The sequence below is a fragment of the Polypterus senegalus genome, chromosome 8, assembly GCF_016835505.1.
Source record: "Polypterus senegalus isolate Bchr_013 chromosome 8, ASM1683550v1, whole genome shotgun sequence".
Lineage (NCBI taxonomy): Eukaryota > Metazoa > Chordata > Cladistia > Polypteriformes > Polypteridae > Polypterus > Polypterus senegalus.
The window spans coordinates 124,551,358-124,573,248 of record NC_053161.1 but is presented as its reverse complement, the minus strand read 5'-3'; the positions used below and the strand labels follow the sequence as shown (position 1 = coordinate 124,573,248).

The following is a 21,891-nucleotide window of genomic DNA, read 5'->3' as shown; positions in this document are numbered from 1 at the left end:
GTAATCTTCTATTGCTCAAACTGAAAAGGCTCAGCTCTTTTAACACTAGAATTACCAGAGCCTACGAAAAAACTCGTAATTCCGTCCCACCTTAAACTGCTTCTTAAATCCCTTCACACCTCTCCTAGGTTGTGGTTTTACCTACAAAATGTAACTTTAGGCTACTCTGAGGCTTAAAATCAAACTTTTCCCCAAGCTCAAAATCAGGCGTTGGCCTTCTCATAATGGAACAATAAAAGGCCTAAAGAATACTCAATCTCAAATACAATCAAAAGTCAGGATGAGAATCCTGGCCATAATAACAGAACAGAGTTTCTTTTTTTAACTCAAAAAAGTATTTAAAAATATTCAAAACAACAATAAAACAAGCAAAAAGGGAATTACAAAGATATGCCTAAAAGACAAACCAGATCAAACAATACTAGTCCAAAACCAAAAAATTTAATCCCTAAAATCCAGCCAAAGTTTAGAAATAAGAAAAATGAGAAAAGAAGCCATTTGAAATGTTCCACAAAATCAAGAGAAAGCCAAAACAGGAGAGTTCACAAGAAAACAATCCCACATCAACCCCTAACCCTCATTTCTGAATATAAAGGCTGAGGGTGGTCCTTTATCTGTGAAATCAGGGAGAGCCATCCCCTGAGGATTCTCCCACAAGGCATAATGTGAATAATACATTAGAAAAGAACAAACATAACTCAGAATCAATTACAATACAATATTAATCAAAATATTTTTGTTAGGTTATATAGCACAATATGTGCAGTACAAGTCCAAGTAGGTTCTGCTCAAGCTTTATAGTGCACTGCTTAGGCCTCTTCTAGAGTACTATGTGAAGTTTTGGTCTCCAGGCTACAAAAAGGACATAGCAACACTGAAGAAGGTCTGGAGAAGATCGACTAGGCCGATTCCAGGGCTAAAGGGGATGAATTATAAAGAAGGATTAACACTAGAATTACCAGAGCCTACGAAAAAACTCGTAATTCCGTCCCACCTTAAACTGCTTCTTAAATCCCTTCACACCTCTCCGCCAGCGCCCTTTGTCTTCTAAATGTGCTGATAAAGAGAAGCTCGGAGCAGCCGGCTATTCCATCCCCCACCAATTTAGAACATGCACGAACTTCTCTCAGCTCAGGCCTTGATTGAGTATCTGGGAGTGAAGTGGAGTTTTAGAGCGGAAATAATAGATCGTTGTTTGGAACACACGCATTTCATGTCTGTTCCGTTTCTACAGTAATCTGTGTCAACACATTGTTAAAACAGAAACTTTTTTATATTCTAGTAGTAGATGACAAAATGTAGGCATAAACTATATAATGTATGAAGCCTGAAGTCCAAATAGCAAAGAAACATTTTCACAAGAATAACACAATTGCACTTTTATTCAAACATATAACTGCAGAAACAAAAAGCCGCTTAACATGCGACATTGACACCAGTTTACTGTAACTGACTCCGTGGCTCAATAGACTCAGCCCCCGCTTGGGAATCAAGGGGTTGCGGGTTCGATCCTGCGCCCCTCCGTTTTGAGAAGTAAACTGCTCTTGTCTTACTGTTTTAAAATAAAAGCATACATTTGATTTCAGTCTGTAACAGCCGGTGCAGTTTATGATCCTTGTAAAGGTTAGCTTTTTTTTATTCACTTTTCACTCTCTCAGTCGCGTTCAGAATCAATCCATACAACCCCATCTGACACGGCTGTTTTCACTAAAGACGCGCTAAAGCTCTGCAGTGTACCACGATGCATACTAACGCACAATCACCCCGGTTCTGACACACAAACGCTGGCGAAGCTGCCTTCTTCGTATCTCACCGTCACTTGCTTTTCGTTTTATTGAGTGTTCCTGCCAGTCCCCGCATGTTGCTGTATGCTTTTTCTTTTGTACTACAGGACATGCAGAGGAAAGAATGGTAAAGACCAGTAACCGCGCTATATGCAATCATCAGACACTCCCCATCTGCCCGTGTCATTCAAGCACAGGAACATATATTGGTGTAAAAGTATAACAAAAGTGCACTTTTATTCAAGTGCACTTTTCCATCGCCTTTTCCTGTAAGAAGCAGTGTACACACTTCTCTCTATCCAGCATACAGCAACATGCGGGGACTGGCAGGAACACTCAATAAAACTGAATAAAAAGAAAATCAAGTGACGGTGAGATACGAAGAAGGCAGCTTCGCCAGCGCCTGTGTGTCAGAACCAGGTGGGGCGTTAGTATGCATCGTGGTACAACAGAGAGCTATAGCGTCTGTATTCTGTTTCTTTTGTACTCCAGGGCACGCAGAGGAGAGAATAGTAAAGAGCAGTAAGTTCGGCGCTATATGCAATCATCAGACACTCCCCATCTGCCCGTTGTTTTGTTATACTTTTCAATACTTTTATACTGCTCAAACTGGCATGCTCAAAAAATACACGTGTAATGCCACGAAAAGTGCACGCAGACACTTCATTTCGCAAACAAAACAAGTGCACTTTTATTCAAAACTACCTGTATAACCGAAGAAAAAGAAAGCAAGTTACAGTAGGCGATTGATACGACACCTTGCATGGTGCAATGCTAAGAAGTGCAGATTTTCATTCCGTGCTATATAAAATCATCACATTCAAATATTAACAGTTCCCACACACCCAAGGACCGTCCTTCCTACATTTACGACACGTGTACTTGTTGCAGTGTACACACCTCTCTGTGCTATGGTTTCTATTACACTGAATGAGCACCTGACACTGTACTTTCTTCCCTGGGGGAAGGGTCCGCATCAGAGAATTTCCAGTTCCTGCATAAATTCACACCCGATCTGACGCTGTTCGTTTTCAAATAATATTGCATTAGTGCGATTATATTTTCACATATATTGTCTCTTTCTTTCAGGTGTGTAATAGAAACCACAGCATAGAGAGAAGTGTGTACACTGCTTCTTACAGGAAAAGCGATGGAAAAAGTACACTTGAATAAAAGTGCACTTTTGTTATACTTTTACACCAATATATGTTCCTGTGTTTGAGCGACACGGGCAGATGGGGAGTGTCTGATGATTGCATATAGCGCCGAAGTTACTGGTCTTTACCATTCTTTCCTCTGCATGTCCTGGAGTACAAAAGAAAAAGCATACAGCAACATGCGGGGACTGGCAGGAACACTCAATAAAACTGAATAAAAGAAAAGCAAGTGACGGTGAGATACGAAGAAGGCAGCTTCGCCAGCGTTTGTGTGTCAGAAACCTTGGTAGCGTTAGTATGCATCGTGGTACACTGCAGAGCTATAGCGCGTCTTTAGTGAAAACAGCCGTGTCAGATGGGGTTGTATGGATTGATTCTGAACGCGACTGAGAGAGTGAAAAGTGAATAAAAAAAAGCTAACCTTTACAAGGATCATAAACTGCACCGGCTGTTACAGACTGAAATCAAATGTATGCTTTTATTCTAAAACAGTAAGACAAGAGCAGTTTACTTCTCAAAACGGAGGGGTGCAGGATCGAACCCGCACCCTTGATTCCCAAGCGGGGGCTGAGTCTATTGAGCCACGGAGTCAGTTACAGTAAACTGGTGTCAATGTCGCATGTTAAGCCGGCTTTTTGTTTCTGCAGTTATATGTTTGAATAAAAGTGCAATTGTGTTATTCTTGTGAAAATGTTTCTTTGCTATTTGGACTTCAGGCTTCATACATTATATAGTTTATGCCTACATTTTGTCATCTACTACTAGAATATAAAAAAGTTTCTGTTTTAACAATGTGTTGACACAGATTACTGTAGAAACGGAACAGACATGAAATGCGTGTGTTCCAAACAACGATCTATTATTTCCACTCTAAAACTCCACTTCACTCCCAGATACTCAATCAAGGCATGAGCTGAGAGAAGTTCGTGCACGTTCTAAATTGGTGGGGGGATGGAATAGCCGGCTGCTCCGAGCTTCTCTTTATCAGCACATTTAGAAGACAAAGGGCTGGCGGAGAGGTGTGAAGGGATTTAAGAAGCAGTTTAAGGTGGGACGGAATTACGAGTTTTTTCGTAGGCTCTGGTAATTCTAGTGTTAATCCTTCTTTATAATTCATCCCCTTTAGCCCTGGAATCGGCCTAGTCGATCTTCTCCAGACCTTCTTCAGTGTTGCTATGTCCTTTTTGTAGCCTGGAGACCAAAACTTCACATAGTACTCTAGAAGAGGCCTAAGCAGTGCACTATAAAGCTTGAGCAGAACCTACTTGGACTTGTACTGCACATATTGTGCTATATAACCTAACAAAAATATTTTGATTAATATTGTATTGTAATTGATTCTGAGTTATGTTTGTTCTTTTCTAATGTATTATTCACATTATGCCTTGTGGGAGAATCCTCAGGGGATGGCTCTCCCTGATTTCACAGATAAAGGACCACCCTCAGCCTTTATATTCAGAAATGAGGGTTAGGGGTTGATGTGGGATTGTTTTCTTGTGAACTCTCCTGTTTTGGCTTTCTCTTGATTTTGTGGAACATTTCAAATGGCTTCTTTTCTCATTTTTCTTATTTCTAAACTTTGGCTGGATTTTAGGGATTAAATTTTTTGGTTTTGGACTAGTATTGTTTGATCTGGTTTGTCTTTTAGGCATATCTTTGTAATTCCCTTTTTGCTTGTTTTATTGTTGTTTTGAATATTTTTAAATACTTTTTTGAGTTAAAAAAAGAAACTCTGTTCTGTTATTATGGCCAGGATTCTCATCCTGACTTTTGATTGTATTTGAGATTGAGTATTCTTTAGGCCTTTTATTGTTCCATTATGAGAAGGCCAACGCCTGATTTTGAGCTTGGGGAAAAGTTTGATTTTAAGCCTCAGAGTAGCCTAAAGTTACATTTTGTAGGTAAAACCACAACCTAGTCATATGGCTACACAGGATGGGAGAAAGTGCTTTTGTTGGACTTGGAAAAATAGAAGGCAAAGGAATGCCCAGATTGCCAGGCTCTTGCTAACTCCCTATCACTGGCTTTTGTTAATTGTTATTCATTTGTTTTGTTTTTCTTTGTAATTTTTTATATTCTACTGTTTGTGTTCAGTTCTTTATTTCATTGTTACTATTTATTAATTACATTTTTGTTAATGGTTTTACAATGACTTTCTTTATGTTTCAAAGTTGTTGTTTTTTTTTTAGTTTGACCTATTAAGGCATTCTCAGGCCTAAGTCTACCTATTGAGGCATTTGGATCCACACATCCTGTCTTTGACTACCTTCTTTTTTAGTTTGTTAAATCTATATTTAAAGGGTAAGATTTATTTTATTTAACTGCAATTAACTACTGAGAATATGTATTTTAGTTACTTTGTATATGGTTATTGTCTGTTTTAGAGTGTCTTTCTTTTTCTTTTAATTTTTTTTCTCTGAATATTTTATTTGTAACTTGGCTTGGAAAACTCCTTATTTATTTTGAAAAACTACTGTATTAGGGTTTTATACATTATACTAATTGCTTTCATAATTTAAAACACTTAATCCATGCTACTTCTTAATCTCCATTTGCTAAATGTGAAATTATTCAACTCATACCTCTTAGTTATGGAATCCACCTGGTCTCTTTAATTTGGACTTTCTCTGGACTATTTTTTGGTAATATAGACAGCAAAACTGAACACAGTAGTCCTCATGAGGCCTCACTAAGGTGTTATGTAGCTAAAGCATAAACTTCCTTGACTTGTACTCTACACATCATGATTTATTAAAAAAAACATCCTATTAGCCTTGTTAATTCCTTTCAAATTTCAGATCTCCCATTGTGTATTCAAATCTAACATTTCTACTTCCTATATGTAATAACTTAAATTTAGGTATATTAAATTGAGTCTGTGGCCCTGTGTTGGCTGGGATTGGCTCCAGCAGACCCCCGTGACCCTGTGTTCAGATTCAACGGGTTGGAAAATGGATGGATGGATAAATCTAACCAAGCCTGTATGCTGTTCAAATCCTTCTGTAACAATTTAACTGATTCTACATTATTTGCCCTTCACCTAGTTTGGTACGATTTTGTATAGTTCAATTAAGAGCAGCAGCCCCAGCACTGATCCCTTAGAGACACCACTTTTAACATCACTTAATTCTGTAAAGTTCCCCTCACCATAATCATTTGCTTCTTGAGTTTGATCCAATTGTGTACCCATCTACCTACCACACCTTGAATTCCCACTTCTTTTGATGGGATTATTTACCTTTTATGTTGTATCAAAAGCCTTCTAAAATTCAAGACAAAAATGTCATTTGCACTTCCCTTATCGTAAGGTTTTGTTATTTACTCATAAAATTCGCTGTAATCAGTGCATGCCCCCAACCACCCCCATATAATTCCAGCACACTATTCAAAACAACCTTCCCTGTATGAACCAATGTCAACTATCAATCTTGCAACACCATCATTTACGTAATACTAGCTTCCACTTTTTTTACCTATAATTCATGTTAAGCTTGCTGACTTATAGTTATTAGGATCAGCCCAATCACCCTTTTTCATGTAACAGGATAATATTTGCTCACCTCCAGTTATTAGAAACTTCCCCAGTGTGCAGAGATTTTTGAGAAACAAGTCTTAAGGCTTTAAATATAGTTTAAAGAATTCTAACTTACTCCAGCACTTCAGGAAAATTGTTATCTGTTCCTGGTGATTTGTTAGATTTAGCTTATTTAATGTGAGCTGTATATTTTCCTCTACAATTTCCAGATCACTAAGCACCTAATTAGTAATCTCTATTACTTTAGGAGGTCATCAACTTCTTCACACGTATAAACTTCAAAAAACTGTAAGTTTAAAGGATTTGCTGTTTTAATGACCGTATATTCTAATTTGCCCTTACTGATCCTAATTTTGTTCATCTCCTCCTTTACTGTTCTTGTACTACTGAAATATTGAAAGAATCATGTTGGGCCATTTTTCACCTTTTCTGAAATATTTCTTTCCAACTGCCTTTTAGCTTTCCTATATTATTTTCAACTACTGCTCTCATACTGGCATATGCCTTATAGTTCATGATGTAATTATTAGTCTTAAATGCATTATACAGCTGTTTCCTTTTCCTTTCTAAAATCCTTTTTAGCTCTTTATCCACTACAGAGTTCACTCTAATTTCTCATTGCTTCTAAATTTTAAGATAAATTTGTCCCGTACATTGCCAAAACAATTTGAAATGGGTTACGTAATGGTCATTAGATTCTAACGATTTTATCACATCTGCGCCACAAAGCCTATCCAGGTTATTATGTAATGCTAAATCATTAGACATGCTTTCTTCCTTTTTAGTGCTTTTACATATTGTGTTAAAAATTACTAGTTGATTACTTCCAAAAACCACTGCTTTTGTGCTCTGCTATTTTAAAGACTAGTGCAGGTAATATCTGGATAATTAAAAGTCAGTTATGACTATAACACACTTGTCTAAATTTGAGTTTTTATTGTTAATAAAGAAATTTACTGTAAAGTGAAACTATTGTGTGCTTTATGTGGTCCTTCTAATATAGTAGTTTCTAGTATATTATATTATATTATATTATATTATATTAGCAAAATACCAGCGCTTAGCGAGCAAAGTACTGCCTTAAAATTTTTAAAATTTTTATTAAGAAGAAAATTAAACCTTTTAAAACTGAGGGAAAATATACCAATAATTATTTGTTAAGGATCTCTTTGTATACCACGTTGTCAGTTCGGCCCTCCGGTTGTAACATGACCAAGCTGTGCGCTGAGCTTACTCTTGAGCATGCAATGTACAGTTGGCCATGTGAACAGTAATCTTGTTTCAAATCTCACAGCTTGGATTGCTGCTGTCATAATCGGTTTGAGTTTCATGATTTGTTTCAATTACGACAGCATTTGCAGGACTTGTTGTGTTGAAGAGACATTCGGCATCTGTCAAGCATTGTAAGTATACAACCGGTTTCATCGATAACTTCACATCCAGCTTTTGAGAGTTTAAACATTCATAAACATCAAAGTGTCCACTACTGAAATCGTCACCTCTCAATCTAAGATGTTTAAGAGGCATTGGCGGTTGTCGAAAGGTGTAAAATATTTGGCCATTTCGGTACACTTGAAAGCGACAACCGAACAAATCACCGGCAGCCATCAACTCACATGCAGATGCATAGGTAAAGGGCTTAAGCATTTCACTCTTCAAGTGCTCCTGTGTAGAATAATTATCTCCTGTACCGTCATCAGTCCACACCTTGAACCTGTCCCAGTCATTCAATACATAAGACACAATGTTCCTCCGGATATCAAGAGTGAGCCTGATATGGCCGTCCAATATGTAACAAAGAGAATGGAAAAGGTAGGTGCCATCTCCGGGCATGGAAACCACTCGGTAAGTGACAGTTCTTTGATCGATGGTGATCACCTCGATAGACATGTTAATGGTGGTACGGTTGGAATGATAAAGGAAATGGGTACCTGAACAATGTAAAGTAAGTCTAAAATACCTACACAATAACTATAATCGTAATAAATGAACAATAAAACAGCGGAGAAGCCGTGGATTAAGTTAAAAAGCTGTAGTTATCAGCAGGGAGACGTGAATCCCGTGGCGAAGTAAGGAAAGGAATGTAGAGACTGGAGCGACGGACGGCCTTATATAGGCAGGCAGCCAACAACGTGGGAGGCCTCACACGGTGACCGAGCTGCAAGCTATGGACGTATATATGTACGTAAGTAAGATTCAGTTAGCGTTGGGAACCCACGTACCAAATTTCTTGAAGATGGGCCCATAAGTAACAAAGACCGTTGAAACGTTTAATATGGTGGCCGACAGTGGCATCATACCACCGAAATAAGTACCAAATTTCAGCCTTCTACCTACACGGGAAGTTGGAGAATTAGTGACGTTGGAAAGTTCAATATGGCGGCTGACAGTGGCGTCATACCACTGAAATAAGTACGTACATTGGTTTCGGTTAGCGCAGGGAAGCCGCCTACCAAAATTCTTGAAGATGGGGCCATGAATAAGAAAGTTCAACATGGCGAACGTTCTCAACCGTTATGACCGTTACGCGTAGAATTTTGAAATGAAACCTGCTTAACTTTTGTAAGTAAGGTGTAAGGAATAAGCCTGCCACATTTCAGCCATCTACCTACACGGGAAGTTGGAGAATTAGTGACGTTGGAAAGTTCAATATGGCGGTCGACAGTGGCATCATACCACCGAAATAAGTAAGTACATCGGTTTTGGTTAGCGCAGGGAAGCCACCTACCAAATTTCGTGAATATGGGGTCAGCCTTCTACCTACACGGGAAGTTGGAAAATTAGTGACATTGGAAAGTTCAATATGGCGGCCAACAGTGGCGTCATACCATCGAAATAAGTACGTACATCGGTTCCGGTTAGCGCAGGGAAGCCTCCTACCAAATTTCGTGAAGATGGGGCCATAAATAAGAAAGTTCAACATGGCGGACGTTGTCGACCGTTATCAACCGTTATGACCGTTACGTGTAGAATTTCGAAATGAAACCGGTTTAACTTTTGTAAGTAAGCTGTAAGGAATAAGCCTGCCAAATTTCAGCCTTCTACCTACATGGGAAGTTGGAGAATTAGTGATGAGTGAGTGAGTGAGTGAGTGAGTGAGTGAGTGAGTGAGTGAGTGAGTGAGTGAGTGAGTGAGTGAGTGAGTGAGGGCTTTGCCTTTTATTAGTATAGACTAGCAAAATACCCGCGCTTCGCAGCGGAGAAGCAGTCTGTTAAAGAAGTAAAGAAAAAGAAAAGGAAACTGAAAAGACAGTGAAAAAATCTTCTAGCATTGTTATACCATGGAAGACCCAAAGAGTGTCGGATTTAAAGAGAACATGCCGCAGAGCTGAGCGTAAATGGAGGAAGACTAAACTTACTATCCACTATGAAATATTAAAAGTTAAAATAACAGAATACAATAACACTGTCCGTCTTGAGAGGCACTGCTATTTCTCCAAGATTATAAATAACAATGCTAGTAATCCCAGAGTCTTATTTTCTACAATTGATCACCTACTAAACCCAGGTAACTCAAAGGAATGCCTCCTAAGTACTTCCAGTAAAACCTGTGAGGCTATCGCTGTATTTTTCAATCAAAAAATTAATGATATTAGAAATAACATAGTATATCCCTCCAACACTAAGGATCCTCCTAAACCCCAGCATCCTGTTATAAACAAATTAAACTCTTTCACTAGGATAGATTTACCTGATTTACAAAAAATAATATCTCAATTAAAACCCTCCACCTGCGTCCTTGACCCAATACCAACAAGGTTTTTCAAAGAAGTATCAGGCGTGCTAATTGATAATGTTCTGGACATAGTAAATTCGTCATTAGATACGGGGGTCTTCCCAGACTGTCTTAAGACTGCTGTAGTTAAACCCCTTCTTAAGAAACATAATCTTGACCCCTCAGCTCTTGAAAATTTTAGACCCATCTCTAACCTGCCTTCCTTAAGTAAAGTTCTGGAGAAGGCAGTCATTATGCAGTTAAATGACCACCTAAATAAACATGCTATTCTTGATAAATTTCAGTCGGGTTTTAGAACAAATCACAGCACAGAAACTGCACTCGTTAAAGTAGTAAATGATTTGCGGTGAATGCAGACAGAGGCCATTTATCTGTTCTCATCCTCTTAGATCTGAGTGCTGCATTTGACACCATTGATCACAATATTCTTAGAAATCGCCTTAGTCAATGGGTGGGCCTCTCTGGCAGTGTCTTAAATTGGTTTGAATCCTACCTGACAGGGAGAAAATATTTTGTTAGTTGTGGTAATTACAACTCAAGACACATGATATCCGATATGGTGTTCCACAAGGCTCTATCCTGGGTCCGCTGTTATTCTCAATCTACATGCTTCCGTTAGGTCAGATTATCTCAGGGCACAACGTGAGCTACCACAGCTATGCTGATGACACACAGCTGTACTTATCAATAGCACCTGATGACCCGATTCTCTTGATTCACTAACACAATGTCTGACTTGTATCTCAGAATGGATGAATAGTAACTTTCTCAAGTTAAATAAAAGAAAACTGAAATCTTAGTGATTGCAATAATGGATACAATGAGGCTATTAGAAATAAACTGGATACATTAGGATTAAAAGTCAAGACGGAGGTAAAAAGCTTAGGGGTAATTGTTGACTGTAATCTGAATTTTAAATGATATTAATCAGATCACTAGGACAGCATTTTTCACTTAAGAAACATAAGTAAAGTTAGACCTCTTATATCACTGAAAGATGCTGAGAAATTAGTTCACGCATTTGTTTTCAGTCGACTAGATTACTGTAACGCACTCCTCTCAGGACTACCCAAAAAAGACATAAATCGTTTGCAACTAGTGCAGAATGCAGCTGCTAGAATCCTAACTAGGAAAAGAAAATCTGAACACATTTCTCCAGTTTTGATGTCACTACACTGGTTACCTGTGTCATTCAGGATTGACTTTAAAATTCTGCTTATGGTTTATAAAGCCTTAAATAATCTCGCCCATCTTATATATCGGAATGTCTGACACCTTATATTCCAAATCGTAACCTCAGATCCTCAAATGAGTGTCTCCTTAGAATTCCAAGAACAAAACTTAAAAGAAGTGGTGAGGCGGCCTTCTGCTGCTATGCACCTAAAATCTGGAATAGCCTGCCAATAGGAATTGCCAGGCTGATACAGTAGAGCACTTTAAAACACTGCTGAAAACACATTACTTTAACATGGCTTTTTATAACTTCATTTAACTTAATTTAACTTAATCCTGATACTCTGTATGTTCAATTCATAATAACTATTCATGGTGGCTCTAAAATCGTACTGACCCTACTCTCTTTCTGTTTCTTTTTCCGGTTTCTTTGTGGTGGTGGCCTGCGCCACCTCCACCTACTCAAAGCTTCATGATGCTCCAACAATGATGGATGGATTAAAAGGCAGAAGTCTACATGACCATCATCATCAAGTCCTTCCGTGAGAACCCTAAATCCAAAGAGGACTGTTTCATTTATGTTAGGTAGAATGCCCAGAGGGACTGGGCAGTCTCATGGTCTGGAATCCCTACAGATTTTATTTTTTCTCCAGCCGTCTGGAGTTTTTTGTTTTTCTGTCCCCTGGCCATTGACCTTACTCTTATTCGATGTTAATTAATGTTGATTTATTTTGTTTTTCTTATTGTGTCTTTTATTTTTCTATTATTTATTAAGTAAAGCACTTTGAGCTACTGTTTGTATGAAAATGTGCTATATAAATAAATGTTGTTGTTGTTGTGATCAAACGTCTCCGCGCTCTTTGGAGGTCATTCATATACTGTACATATCTACATATATACTGTATATACACATATATATCCAAATCTACATATATATATGTACATATATATATTAGGGGTGGGACTCGATTAAAAAAATTAATCCAATTAATTAGAGGCTGTGTAATAATTAATCTTGATTAATCGTATGTAATCACACATGAAAATTTGCCCCAAATCGCAAATGTTTTTTTTTAATTTAAAAGGGTTTTAGTAGGCGACAAAATCAAATAATAGATATGGACATGAATATTGTAAACTCAAGCTCTTGTAATTTCTGAAAAAAAAATGCTTTTAAACTGCATTTCAATTCAAAACAGAAACAAAAATATATTCCCTGGCTAAAATTGGGCAGACTTAAAAATAAAGTGGTAGTTTAAGTACTTTAAGTACATTTTCAGAATGGTATTGTCTTTAAATAATAATAACCAAAATTTCAACATAAATTTCAGTTTTTCTTCTTAAAAAAATAAGTCAGAAACATAAAAGGTAATTTGACCAACTTAATCTTTAAACTCTGAGTAACCTTAGCCAAAATTATTTTGTACATTAGGCTAAAACAGTGTTATCATTGAACATTTTGTAATTAGAATTACTAACGGTCACGGAAGTCCAATGATCCCCAGTAAGAGCCACAAAGTCCGCTTTCTGTAATGCATCTAATTTTGCTTGCTTTTCAGTGTGCACAAAACCATGCTTTTATCAAGGCTTTCACCTCCCACGGGCATCGAGCAGAAGTCTATTATAGTATATGGAAGAAAAAATAGGTTCCAGTTATGACCATTACGCTTAGAATTTCGAAATGAAACCTGCCCAACTTTTGTAAGTAAGCTGTAAGGAATGAGCCTGCCAAATTTCAGCTTTCTACCTACACAGGAAATTGGAGAATTAGTGATGAGTCAGTGAGTCAGTGAGTGTGACTTTTGGGAGTGGTTTTGAGGTGACCAGTTGGGGCTTTTCATCCTTTTCTATCATCTCAGAGTTATGAGAACCACCGTCCAGTTCCAAAAAGTCCTGAAAATGGTTGGAAACCTCAAAGGCTGACTTGATTGCCCATGGACAGTGTATATGTATCACCTTGCCCTTACACATGCCTGTGTTCAAATTAGAAAAAAAAAAGAAATGTAACTATTCATTCATTTTCTACCTATTATCTGAAACTGTCATCAGTAAGGCCCATAAGTCCCTTTCCCCAGCCACACTTGCCAGCTCATACTGTAGGATCCCAAGGCGTTATTCGGCCATCTGATAGATTATCCTCACAGTGATCCCTGGGTCTTCCTGGAGTCTTATCCTTGCTGATGGTGTGTGTAAAACTTCCCCAGGGAGACATCCAAGTGGCATCCATATCAAATGCCCAAACCACCTCAACTGGCTCCTCTCAAAGTGGAGGGGGTCAGTGAATTTGAATAAAATAGACATTATGGATGGCTATCTGTCTTTTTGCAGTCATGTAGAAGAAGAAAACAGCTAATACAACCCTTTCATCCTGTATATTGTTCACAATACAAGGGTTTACTCCAATATGTCTACATATAAAAGATATATAAAGGCATATAAAATCATCTGTGATTGCAAAAACACATTACATGTAGTCATTAAACAAACTTGCTTTTTTACGCAGCTATAATTGTTTGTACCAGACTATGATTCACTATATTTCATTCATGTCACATGCAGTGTCACTAAAACAAATAAATTAAACAATAAATATAAAAACAAAAAACATATTTCATGATGCATTTAATTGTTTATATTTATATATTGCTTTGTTTTTATTTACTCTCATGTTTCACAATAAAGGTATTTATTTTCATATTTAATTTTGTCCAAAATATTCCTCCACATAAAATCATCCTCTTCCCTTCCAATCTTTCTTATTTAAGGCCATCATGAGTCAGTAGTTCATAAGTGAAAGAACTGAATAATCTTTGCAACAATATGTGGTATTTTCTCCTCATTAATGTAATTTATGCAGATAAATTGTTAATACCTAAGTGTGAATAATTGCTATTTAATAATTTCAGTGAGGGAGGCATATAGTCATGGTTGGATTCAGCATGTTCAACAAACAAGGAGTCTTATTCATAACTTGTTGCACGTGTCTTGTTTTATATTCTACATGAATGCCATCTCCACTTGACCACTTAATGCTTAATCAGCAATAACAATTCAATGTGTAGGCTAACAACTACTACACATCTATACCAGTTTGAATGTTTGTATGCATTTACTAGTATGCAAAGGTACAATGTCAGTAAATGTAATATTAATACTAGATCAGGCATGTCAAACATGCGGCCTGCATGACAGATCCTAGTTGGCACTAAATTTGAACAAAATGATTACTATCATTTGGGATTGAATCATTCTGCATCTTCGGAGTTACTTATTGACTTTTCTTACTTCTGCCTTCTGACAAAAGTGTGTTTTCCCATGGCATTATGATACCGGAAACGTCATCTGCTAGTATAGCCACCAGCCTTGACCAAAGTTAATGAGCCGCAATGTCACAATTGAAGTGCTAGGCTGCAGCAGCGGGCAGCAGGCAACAGACGCGGCCTTAGGCATGTGCAAACTGTGCACCTGCACAGGGCTGCCACGCCAATATATATTGAATATAAAACAGAAAGAGAAAATAATGACACAGCTAAGGGCAATGTGGCCAAAAAACATTGTGTTTCTTGTTAATTTGTACGCTGTATTTACTAATGTCGCTAGAGAAAACCCAAGCAAAATTACACCTTTTATTGGCTAACTAAAAAGATTACAATATGCAAGCTTTCGAGGCAACTCAGGCCCCTTCTTCTAGCAAGATGTAAAGTCGCTAGAGTCAGAGCAGTAAGCTATATGTTGTATTATAACGTTCTGCCGTAATGAGAATATCAATGGCCGCCACTTGGTTTTCAAGTTATGGACACGCGCATATAGAAGCGTGTCATGAGCATGAGGCGGCTATGCAGTGTCTGCAATAGATGTGGCCATCCGCCGTGCATAAGATACCATATTAACATTGGCAAGCAAAGGGGCCACCGATTCTTTCTCTGCGCATCGCTCAAGACTTACTGTCGAGAACCTTTAATCCATCATAAAAGTTGTAGCTGCACAAGATTTCAAGCCTGATATTGACAAACTGGTTACTAACAAGAGATGCCAAGTGTCAGGACAAAAGAAATAGATATCATACTGTAAGACTCCTTTATAAGCAATGAATATAATATAATAATATAAGGACCTAGCTAAGAGGCTAAGACTCTAATTGTACGCTGTTGTACGGAAATTGTATGGAAATAAAATGCTTTTCTTTAAACTTTAAGTGTTACATTTTTTAAAGTTTTCAGTATTGGAAAGAAAGCTACAGTAACTTTGTATAATAGTATAATAGTATTTGTTACAATGCGGTCCGCTGACAAACATATGGCAGTCGAAGCAGCCCAACAATGGTAGTGAGTTTCACATGCTTGTACTAGATGGAAGTGTTTTATCAGCAACATATTGGATTTATTATCTCATGGTGTGTGAATATTGGAACTTACATTAATATTTTCCATGACTTATAAGTGCCATTTACATTTTTTCTTCAATTTCAAGGACTTTTCAGTACTGGATTTTAGCTTGTTCATTTTTCATGACTTTCCAGGTTTTCCAGGATGAATATGAACCCTTTATTACAAAATGCCATTGGCATGAGACAATGCTGTTGTTCAGTAACCTTTACGGTGTGCAATGCAATAGTTACTGGTGGTGCAATAATATTTGTATGCAGGCTGTCATCTTTTGTGGGTTAACATTTTTAGGTGCTATAAATATTTATTTTTTTTAATAAAAGAGTGCAAACATGTGGGTTACACAGGTTTTTTTTTTTACTGAAAGAGATTAAGTGTGGGTTAAACAAGTGTGCAGGTTGTACATGTTTGTTTTACTGAAATAGATGAAATGTGCAGGTTAAACAGAGGTGTGGGGTACATTTGGGAAAATAGGTAACCACTTCATTGATTTCCTTGCACTGGCTGCCTGTTAAAGATTGGATCTCTTAAAAGATTCTTCTGTTAATATTTAAGGATCTTCAAGGCAATATTTCTATCTATATTTCAAATATGTTAAAATTCTACTAACCGTGTTGCAATTTAAAGTCATCTGATGTTGAATTATTTGTTATCCCACGCACTAACTGCAAGTCACTGGGTGTTTTAGCTTTTAGTTGTACAGTGCTCTGATTATGGAACTCTTTGCCTTTATATCTTTGAAAGTCTTCCTCAATTGCTGCTTTAAAAATAAAAATCAAAGGTCTTTTTAAACAAGCTTTTATGTACTGAGTGTTTTTGTAACTTTTACATCACCAATTGATGAAATGATTGTCAGTGGGCTCAAATCACGAAGGAGGGCCCAATTTCTACACCCCCCACACTTGATAAAACTATCAAGTGTCTGCGGACTGAAATCACTAAGGGGGCTCCCTGCCTTGATGAAACAATCGAGTGTCTGTGGGCTCAAATCATTAGGGGGGAACCCATTCTACTAGATGTTGAAGCGATCGAGTGTCTGTGCACCAATATTAGTGTGAATTACCATGCTGCATTAAATGGCCAGGTGCACACTGCTTTGTTTAAATTATGATTAACTCTGTTTTAAAGAGTCACCCAGGGCCCTGTGACTGTCTTAATCTGGCCTTGGTTACCCACACTGGATGAAACCATTCCCAGTAACAACACTGAACACATTAAACTATCCATTTTTGGTCACTTTCCATTATGATAAAAAGCCTGGTTATTCCTAAAGCAGATAATAAAGGTTTCGATCACCTGTTTATTGTTGCTGTTAACCATTCAGTGATATTTTTTCCTGCTGACATGAGTTACAATAACTTTTAATAAAACTACTGAAAGGTGCAGGAAGATGGGTACACAATGCACAAAAATCACTGCCTAGTGTAGTAAGTAAGTAATTAACAAAGTCATTCTTAGAAATTACAAAAAATAAACATTATGCATACAGCAAGCACATAAAGTTTAATCTCTTACCATGTTGCTGACATTTTTCAAAAGATGATAATCAACTAAGTAACACTGTGCTTTCCCCCACTTTGGAAAATCACTCCACTCCACAAGAAGCTCCACATGGTTTGCTGTCCTTGGACACTTCTGCAAATGTGTAACCTGAAAGAACTTTGATGTTAATGTGCTATACTCTACCAACAGACAAAACAAAAAGGGTTACTTTCTGTTCCAAATTACAGTTAAGTGGGAAGGTGAATTTTTAGTGTCACGTTTACAACTTTAAAATGTTCAAATATTATGAATTTATCAGGCTTTCTTATAAAATAAACAGCTACATGGCTACATCTTGAAAATTGCTGAATGTAACAGTTATAAACTTCTTAGAAAGAGTATAGGACAATGTATTAAAAATCACAGTGGTTATTGGAAATGTTAATAATATACTGGTATATGCTGTCATTTTGAAAGTGGTAAGGCAAAGGATAGCATAAGAAAAAAATATACACTGTATAGACAAGAGTCTTTCATAAGGAATACCTGATCTTGATATTTAAAGTTTCATCTTTTAAATCATTCTTTTTTGTAATATATTGTAGTAATCACAAAGCTAATGTTTATCTGAAATCAATCTACATAATCATTACAATTTAAGAGAATTTTGATAGTTTGCAAAAGCCACATCTGGTTTTATGACATAAACTTCTTCAATGCCAATTCTATTCCTTTAGCCAAATTCTAGGTTTCTAAGCGTTCATCTGAATCAATAAAATTTGTACAACTACACCCTCATTGGCCACGGTAACTGATGTGCCCCTCTAGTCGCAGGTGGTATCCCCTTTTTGCCTCTAGAACAGTCTGAATCCTTCAAGGCATTCATTCAAGAGGTGCTGGAAACATTCTTCAATGATTTTAGTCCTGAGTAGGATGCCAATCCATCACAGGGAAAGGCCAAAAACTCTTCATGCCAACTGAATGGCATTACACTGTTACTTCAGAAATTTTGGCCACACATTCATGCTGTGAAGATCTCATTTCACCTCATTCCAGAGGTGATCTGGGGACGGTGGAGACCACTTTAAAAAACTCAAGTCACTGCTGTGTTTGTTAAACTAGCTTTAGAGGATGTATGCTTTGAGACGTGGCACATTAAGCATTTCTAAAAGAGTAAACATTTGTAGTGTTTTCCTGGCATATGCATAAATTGTCCTCTCGATACTTCAGTGTTCCTCCTACATCCCTAAAGATGTGTGAGTGTGGTTCATTGACAAATCCAAATTGGTCCGGTGGAGGTGTCAATGAGTGGGCCCTGTGATATACTGCTTCCTGACTTTCAGCCAGAGCTGCCATGAGAGACTCTGCCCCCTGTAACCGCAAACCGGATTAAGGAGATTTGAAAATATTATGTTGTTATTTTATTATTATTATTCCCTCATCCTCACATTGGAAAAATTGGGGTGAGATGATGGATGGGCCACATACGCTTCATAAGGTGACAAACAAAAGACAGCCCTCAAACAAGGGGTCCCTGTAATTGAATGTATTTCTTAGTATGTGTGAATGTATCTATTTTTTTACATTAAACTCTTCATGGAGTTTTAAGCATGCCTGTCACCATGACCACTACTTCTATCTCAGTACTCTTCCTTATTCTAAATTGTTTTAGTATTTTGAGTTTGCATGTTCTCTCCGTGTTTGTGTGGGTTTCCTCCAGGTGCCCCAGTTTCCTCCCACAGTCCAAAGACATGCAGGTTTGGTGCACTGGCGATTCGAAAATTGCCCCTAGTGTGTGTGTGTGTCCTGCCGTGGGCTGGCACCCTGCCTGGGATTTGTTCCTGCCTTGCGCCCTGTGTTGGCCGGGATTGACTCCAGCAGACCCCCGTGACCCTGTAGCGGGTTGGATAATGGATGGATAATTTTTTAATGTGTTAAATAACCATCATGTAAAGTAGACACATCCTTCAGATGGTGTTTTTAACTGACAACAGTAAATTCTGAAGTACAGTAGATAGTAATGAAACAAGCCTTTATATTGCTTTTTGTTCATTCAAAAAATGAAAGAAACACATCTTACCTGGAAACAGCCTAAAAGGAATAGTAGAATGCTTTTGTCCATGTGACAGTAAGATCTCACTCCACTAGCACAATGTCCGCTCCTAAGAAAAGCCACAAATTGAACAGTGTTACACTAGGCAAGCTAGTGAAGGCAAAAGTCATTGTTGCTAACCCCACATCAATCTCAATTTATATGACTGTGTGAGATTTACTGTCTTATAAATAATGAAAATTATTCTGGAGGTAGTTAATCTTTATGTTAATTACTATGTTGTGTTCTTAGACTTCTCATCTTTAAAAACCAGGTGACCATGTAGTTTCCTTGCATGCTAACTTATGGTAGGTACATAGGTAGATAGAATTTCAATTTCACTTCATCACAGGTAAAGTCCAAAATAACATAAAAAAAGACATAATCCAAATAATTATTCACCCAATTGATTTAAAGTCACCAATCCATAATTATCCATCATCAGCAGAACACAATACTTCCCAAGGACCCTAGATACTTTTAAAAGTAGTGATGTCATTAATATTTTTATAATTCGTAAAGTCCAATTTTAAACTGGTTTAAACTAATATTTTAGATTACATGATTTCAGCACTAGTCAACTAAACTGGGTTCTGTGCAGTGCCCAAATCAGGTGACAAGTTGTCAAATCCCCCGAGGCGCGTTATTGTTCCCTAGAATGCTGAATGTGAAAGCGGCCAAGCGCGTAAAAATGAAGGCTTTGTCGTCGTTTTCTTTGCTCACTCACTCTATCTATTGCATATTATCCTTGCCTATCCTATCATACGTCCGGGCCATACAGGTCAGTCTTTCGAGTGTGTGAAGTGCCCGAGTTTTGGAGGTGTTCTCTGTTGTCGCACTCACCCGAGTTAACTTTCGGCTTTCGTCGCAGCTCCAAGTTGCGCACCCAATCAAAGCTCGCGTGTTTTTTGTTTTTAAAATAGCGCGCTCGTCGTCGCGCGGCCACGCGACAGGCGCCTGCTGTTCGCCGAGATTCTTGCTGGTTGTGACGGAGGCGTGAGTGTGGTTTTCTGCTTCGCACTTCGCCCTCTTTCTTCCAGAGTAAGTGAAGTCCTGTCTCTCCTTCGTCACTCTGTCGCTCGCTCGTTGCTCTCTTCTCTCTGCGTTCTCCCCAGTTTCTTCTGGCCAGCCACTGCTGCTCTTAGCCTTTGTTGGACTGAGAGGAGGTTGCTATGACGACGCAGACGAGGGCTGCCACTCCAGCGGACTTCGCTAAGCGGGGGAGGCCGACTGGAAGGACAAGAGATTTGTCATTTTTTGCCGCCTTGCACTTTTTTGACTTTCTCTTGGCCTTCGTTAATGTGGCAAGGAGAGGGCGAGTGTTCGTGCGTCGTTGCGAGCAAACTTTTGGTAGCAGTTTGTTAACAAGAGCGTGCACAAAGTCTTGCGAAGCGAGCTTTATTCTGTGCAGTGACCTTATAATAAACATGCATACAGTATGTAGTAAAGCTGAAGTGCAAAATCGACGAGTGACTTGTTTATGTGTTGATTTTAGGCAGGTAAGGCCGACTGGTGATTTTGCGTGTGGGTGTGCTGACTTGACTGGCTTCCTGTCCAGGGTTGTTTCCTGCCTTGAGCCCAGTGCTGTCTGCATAAGTCCTGGTGACGTTTTGTTATCATATATCAAGAGCATGCAGTGTAACCTCAAATTAAACAATTGATTAGTGTAGTGTAACATTTTAAGCAAAAGAAGATATAATTGAAGTGTTTGAAGTTATGAAGAGAGTTAGTACAGTCGATCAAGACTGTTACTTTAGAATGAGTTCATCAAGAACATGGGGACACAGTTGGAAACTTTTTAAGCGTACATTTCTCACAGACATTAGGAAGTTTATCATCACAGAGAATCATAGACACATGGGATAAGCTACCAAGTAGTGTGGTAGATAGTAGGACGTTAGCAACTTCCGAAACTAGACTTGGTGTTATTTTAGAAGAATTTTATGGATATTACTAGCAATGTTTGTTGGGCTGAATGACCTGTTCTCTTCTAGATTGTTCTAATAATATGGAAGACATTGATTCTGGTATCATGTTAAAGGGACTGAATCATTTCATTCATTTTCTAAACCCACTTATTCATATGCCTTACAATTTCATGTAGCACATTGTCGGGTAACCGGTGAGTGCCGTGGAATTTTCTAGAGGCGCGCGAAAACTTTTGTAAAATATTTAAAATTGCTAGTGTTTTTGAACTTTTGCTTGATTAAAAAGATAATGTTTAAAAATAAATATTTTATGTTGGAAAAACAGATAACGGAACACTTACGGAAATGAAGTCTAAGAAACGCGAGAGACTTCAAATGATCGACAAGGAAATGCGTGTCTGCCTTTCGAAAATTGATCCTCGCATCAATCCCATATGTGCTGAAAAACAATCTCAACGATTACATTACTTAAATTTAAGATTTATCCTTTGATTCCTTTATTAATAAAATATCTTTCAAACTTGTAAAATTAACTGTTTTTATTGGCGATTGTCCATAGATTGTGTCGTCACGACTTTATTTATGGGCAGTCTGTCAGGTGCGCCGCGAAAGAACATTT

The 21,891-nt window shown here is 37.9% G+C and overlaps 1 protein-coding gene across 1 annotated transcript in view; it reads right to left on the bottom strand.

Moving 5' to 3' along the window:
• LOC120534274 overlaps positions 1–20,427 on the bottom strand; it is a 58,660-nt gene extending 38,233 nt beyond the window's left edge. The window contains exons 1-3 of the mRNA XM_039761746.1: positions 20,188–20,427; positions 19,333–19,414; positions 17,286–17,420 (exon numbers count right to left, since the gene is read on the bottom strand). Coding sequence (XP_039617680.1) covers positions 17,286–17,420; positions 19,333–19,374 — 177 coding nt within the window. The 5' untranslated portion in view covers positions 19,375–19,414; positions 20,188–20,427. The remainder of the gene's footprint in view (positions 1–17,285; positions 17,421–19,332; positions 19,415–20,187) is intronic.
• Positions 20,428–21,891: the final 1,464 nt, after the last annotated feature.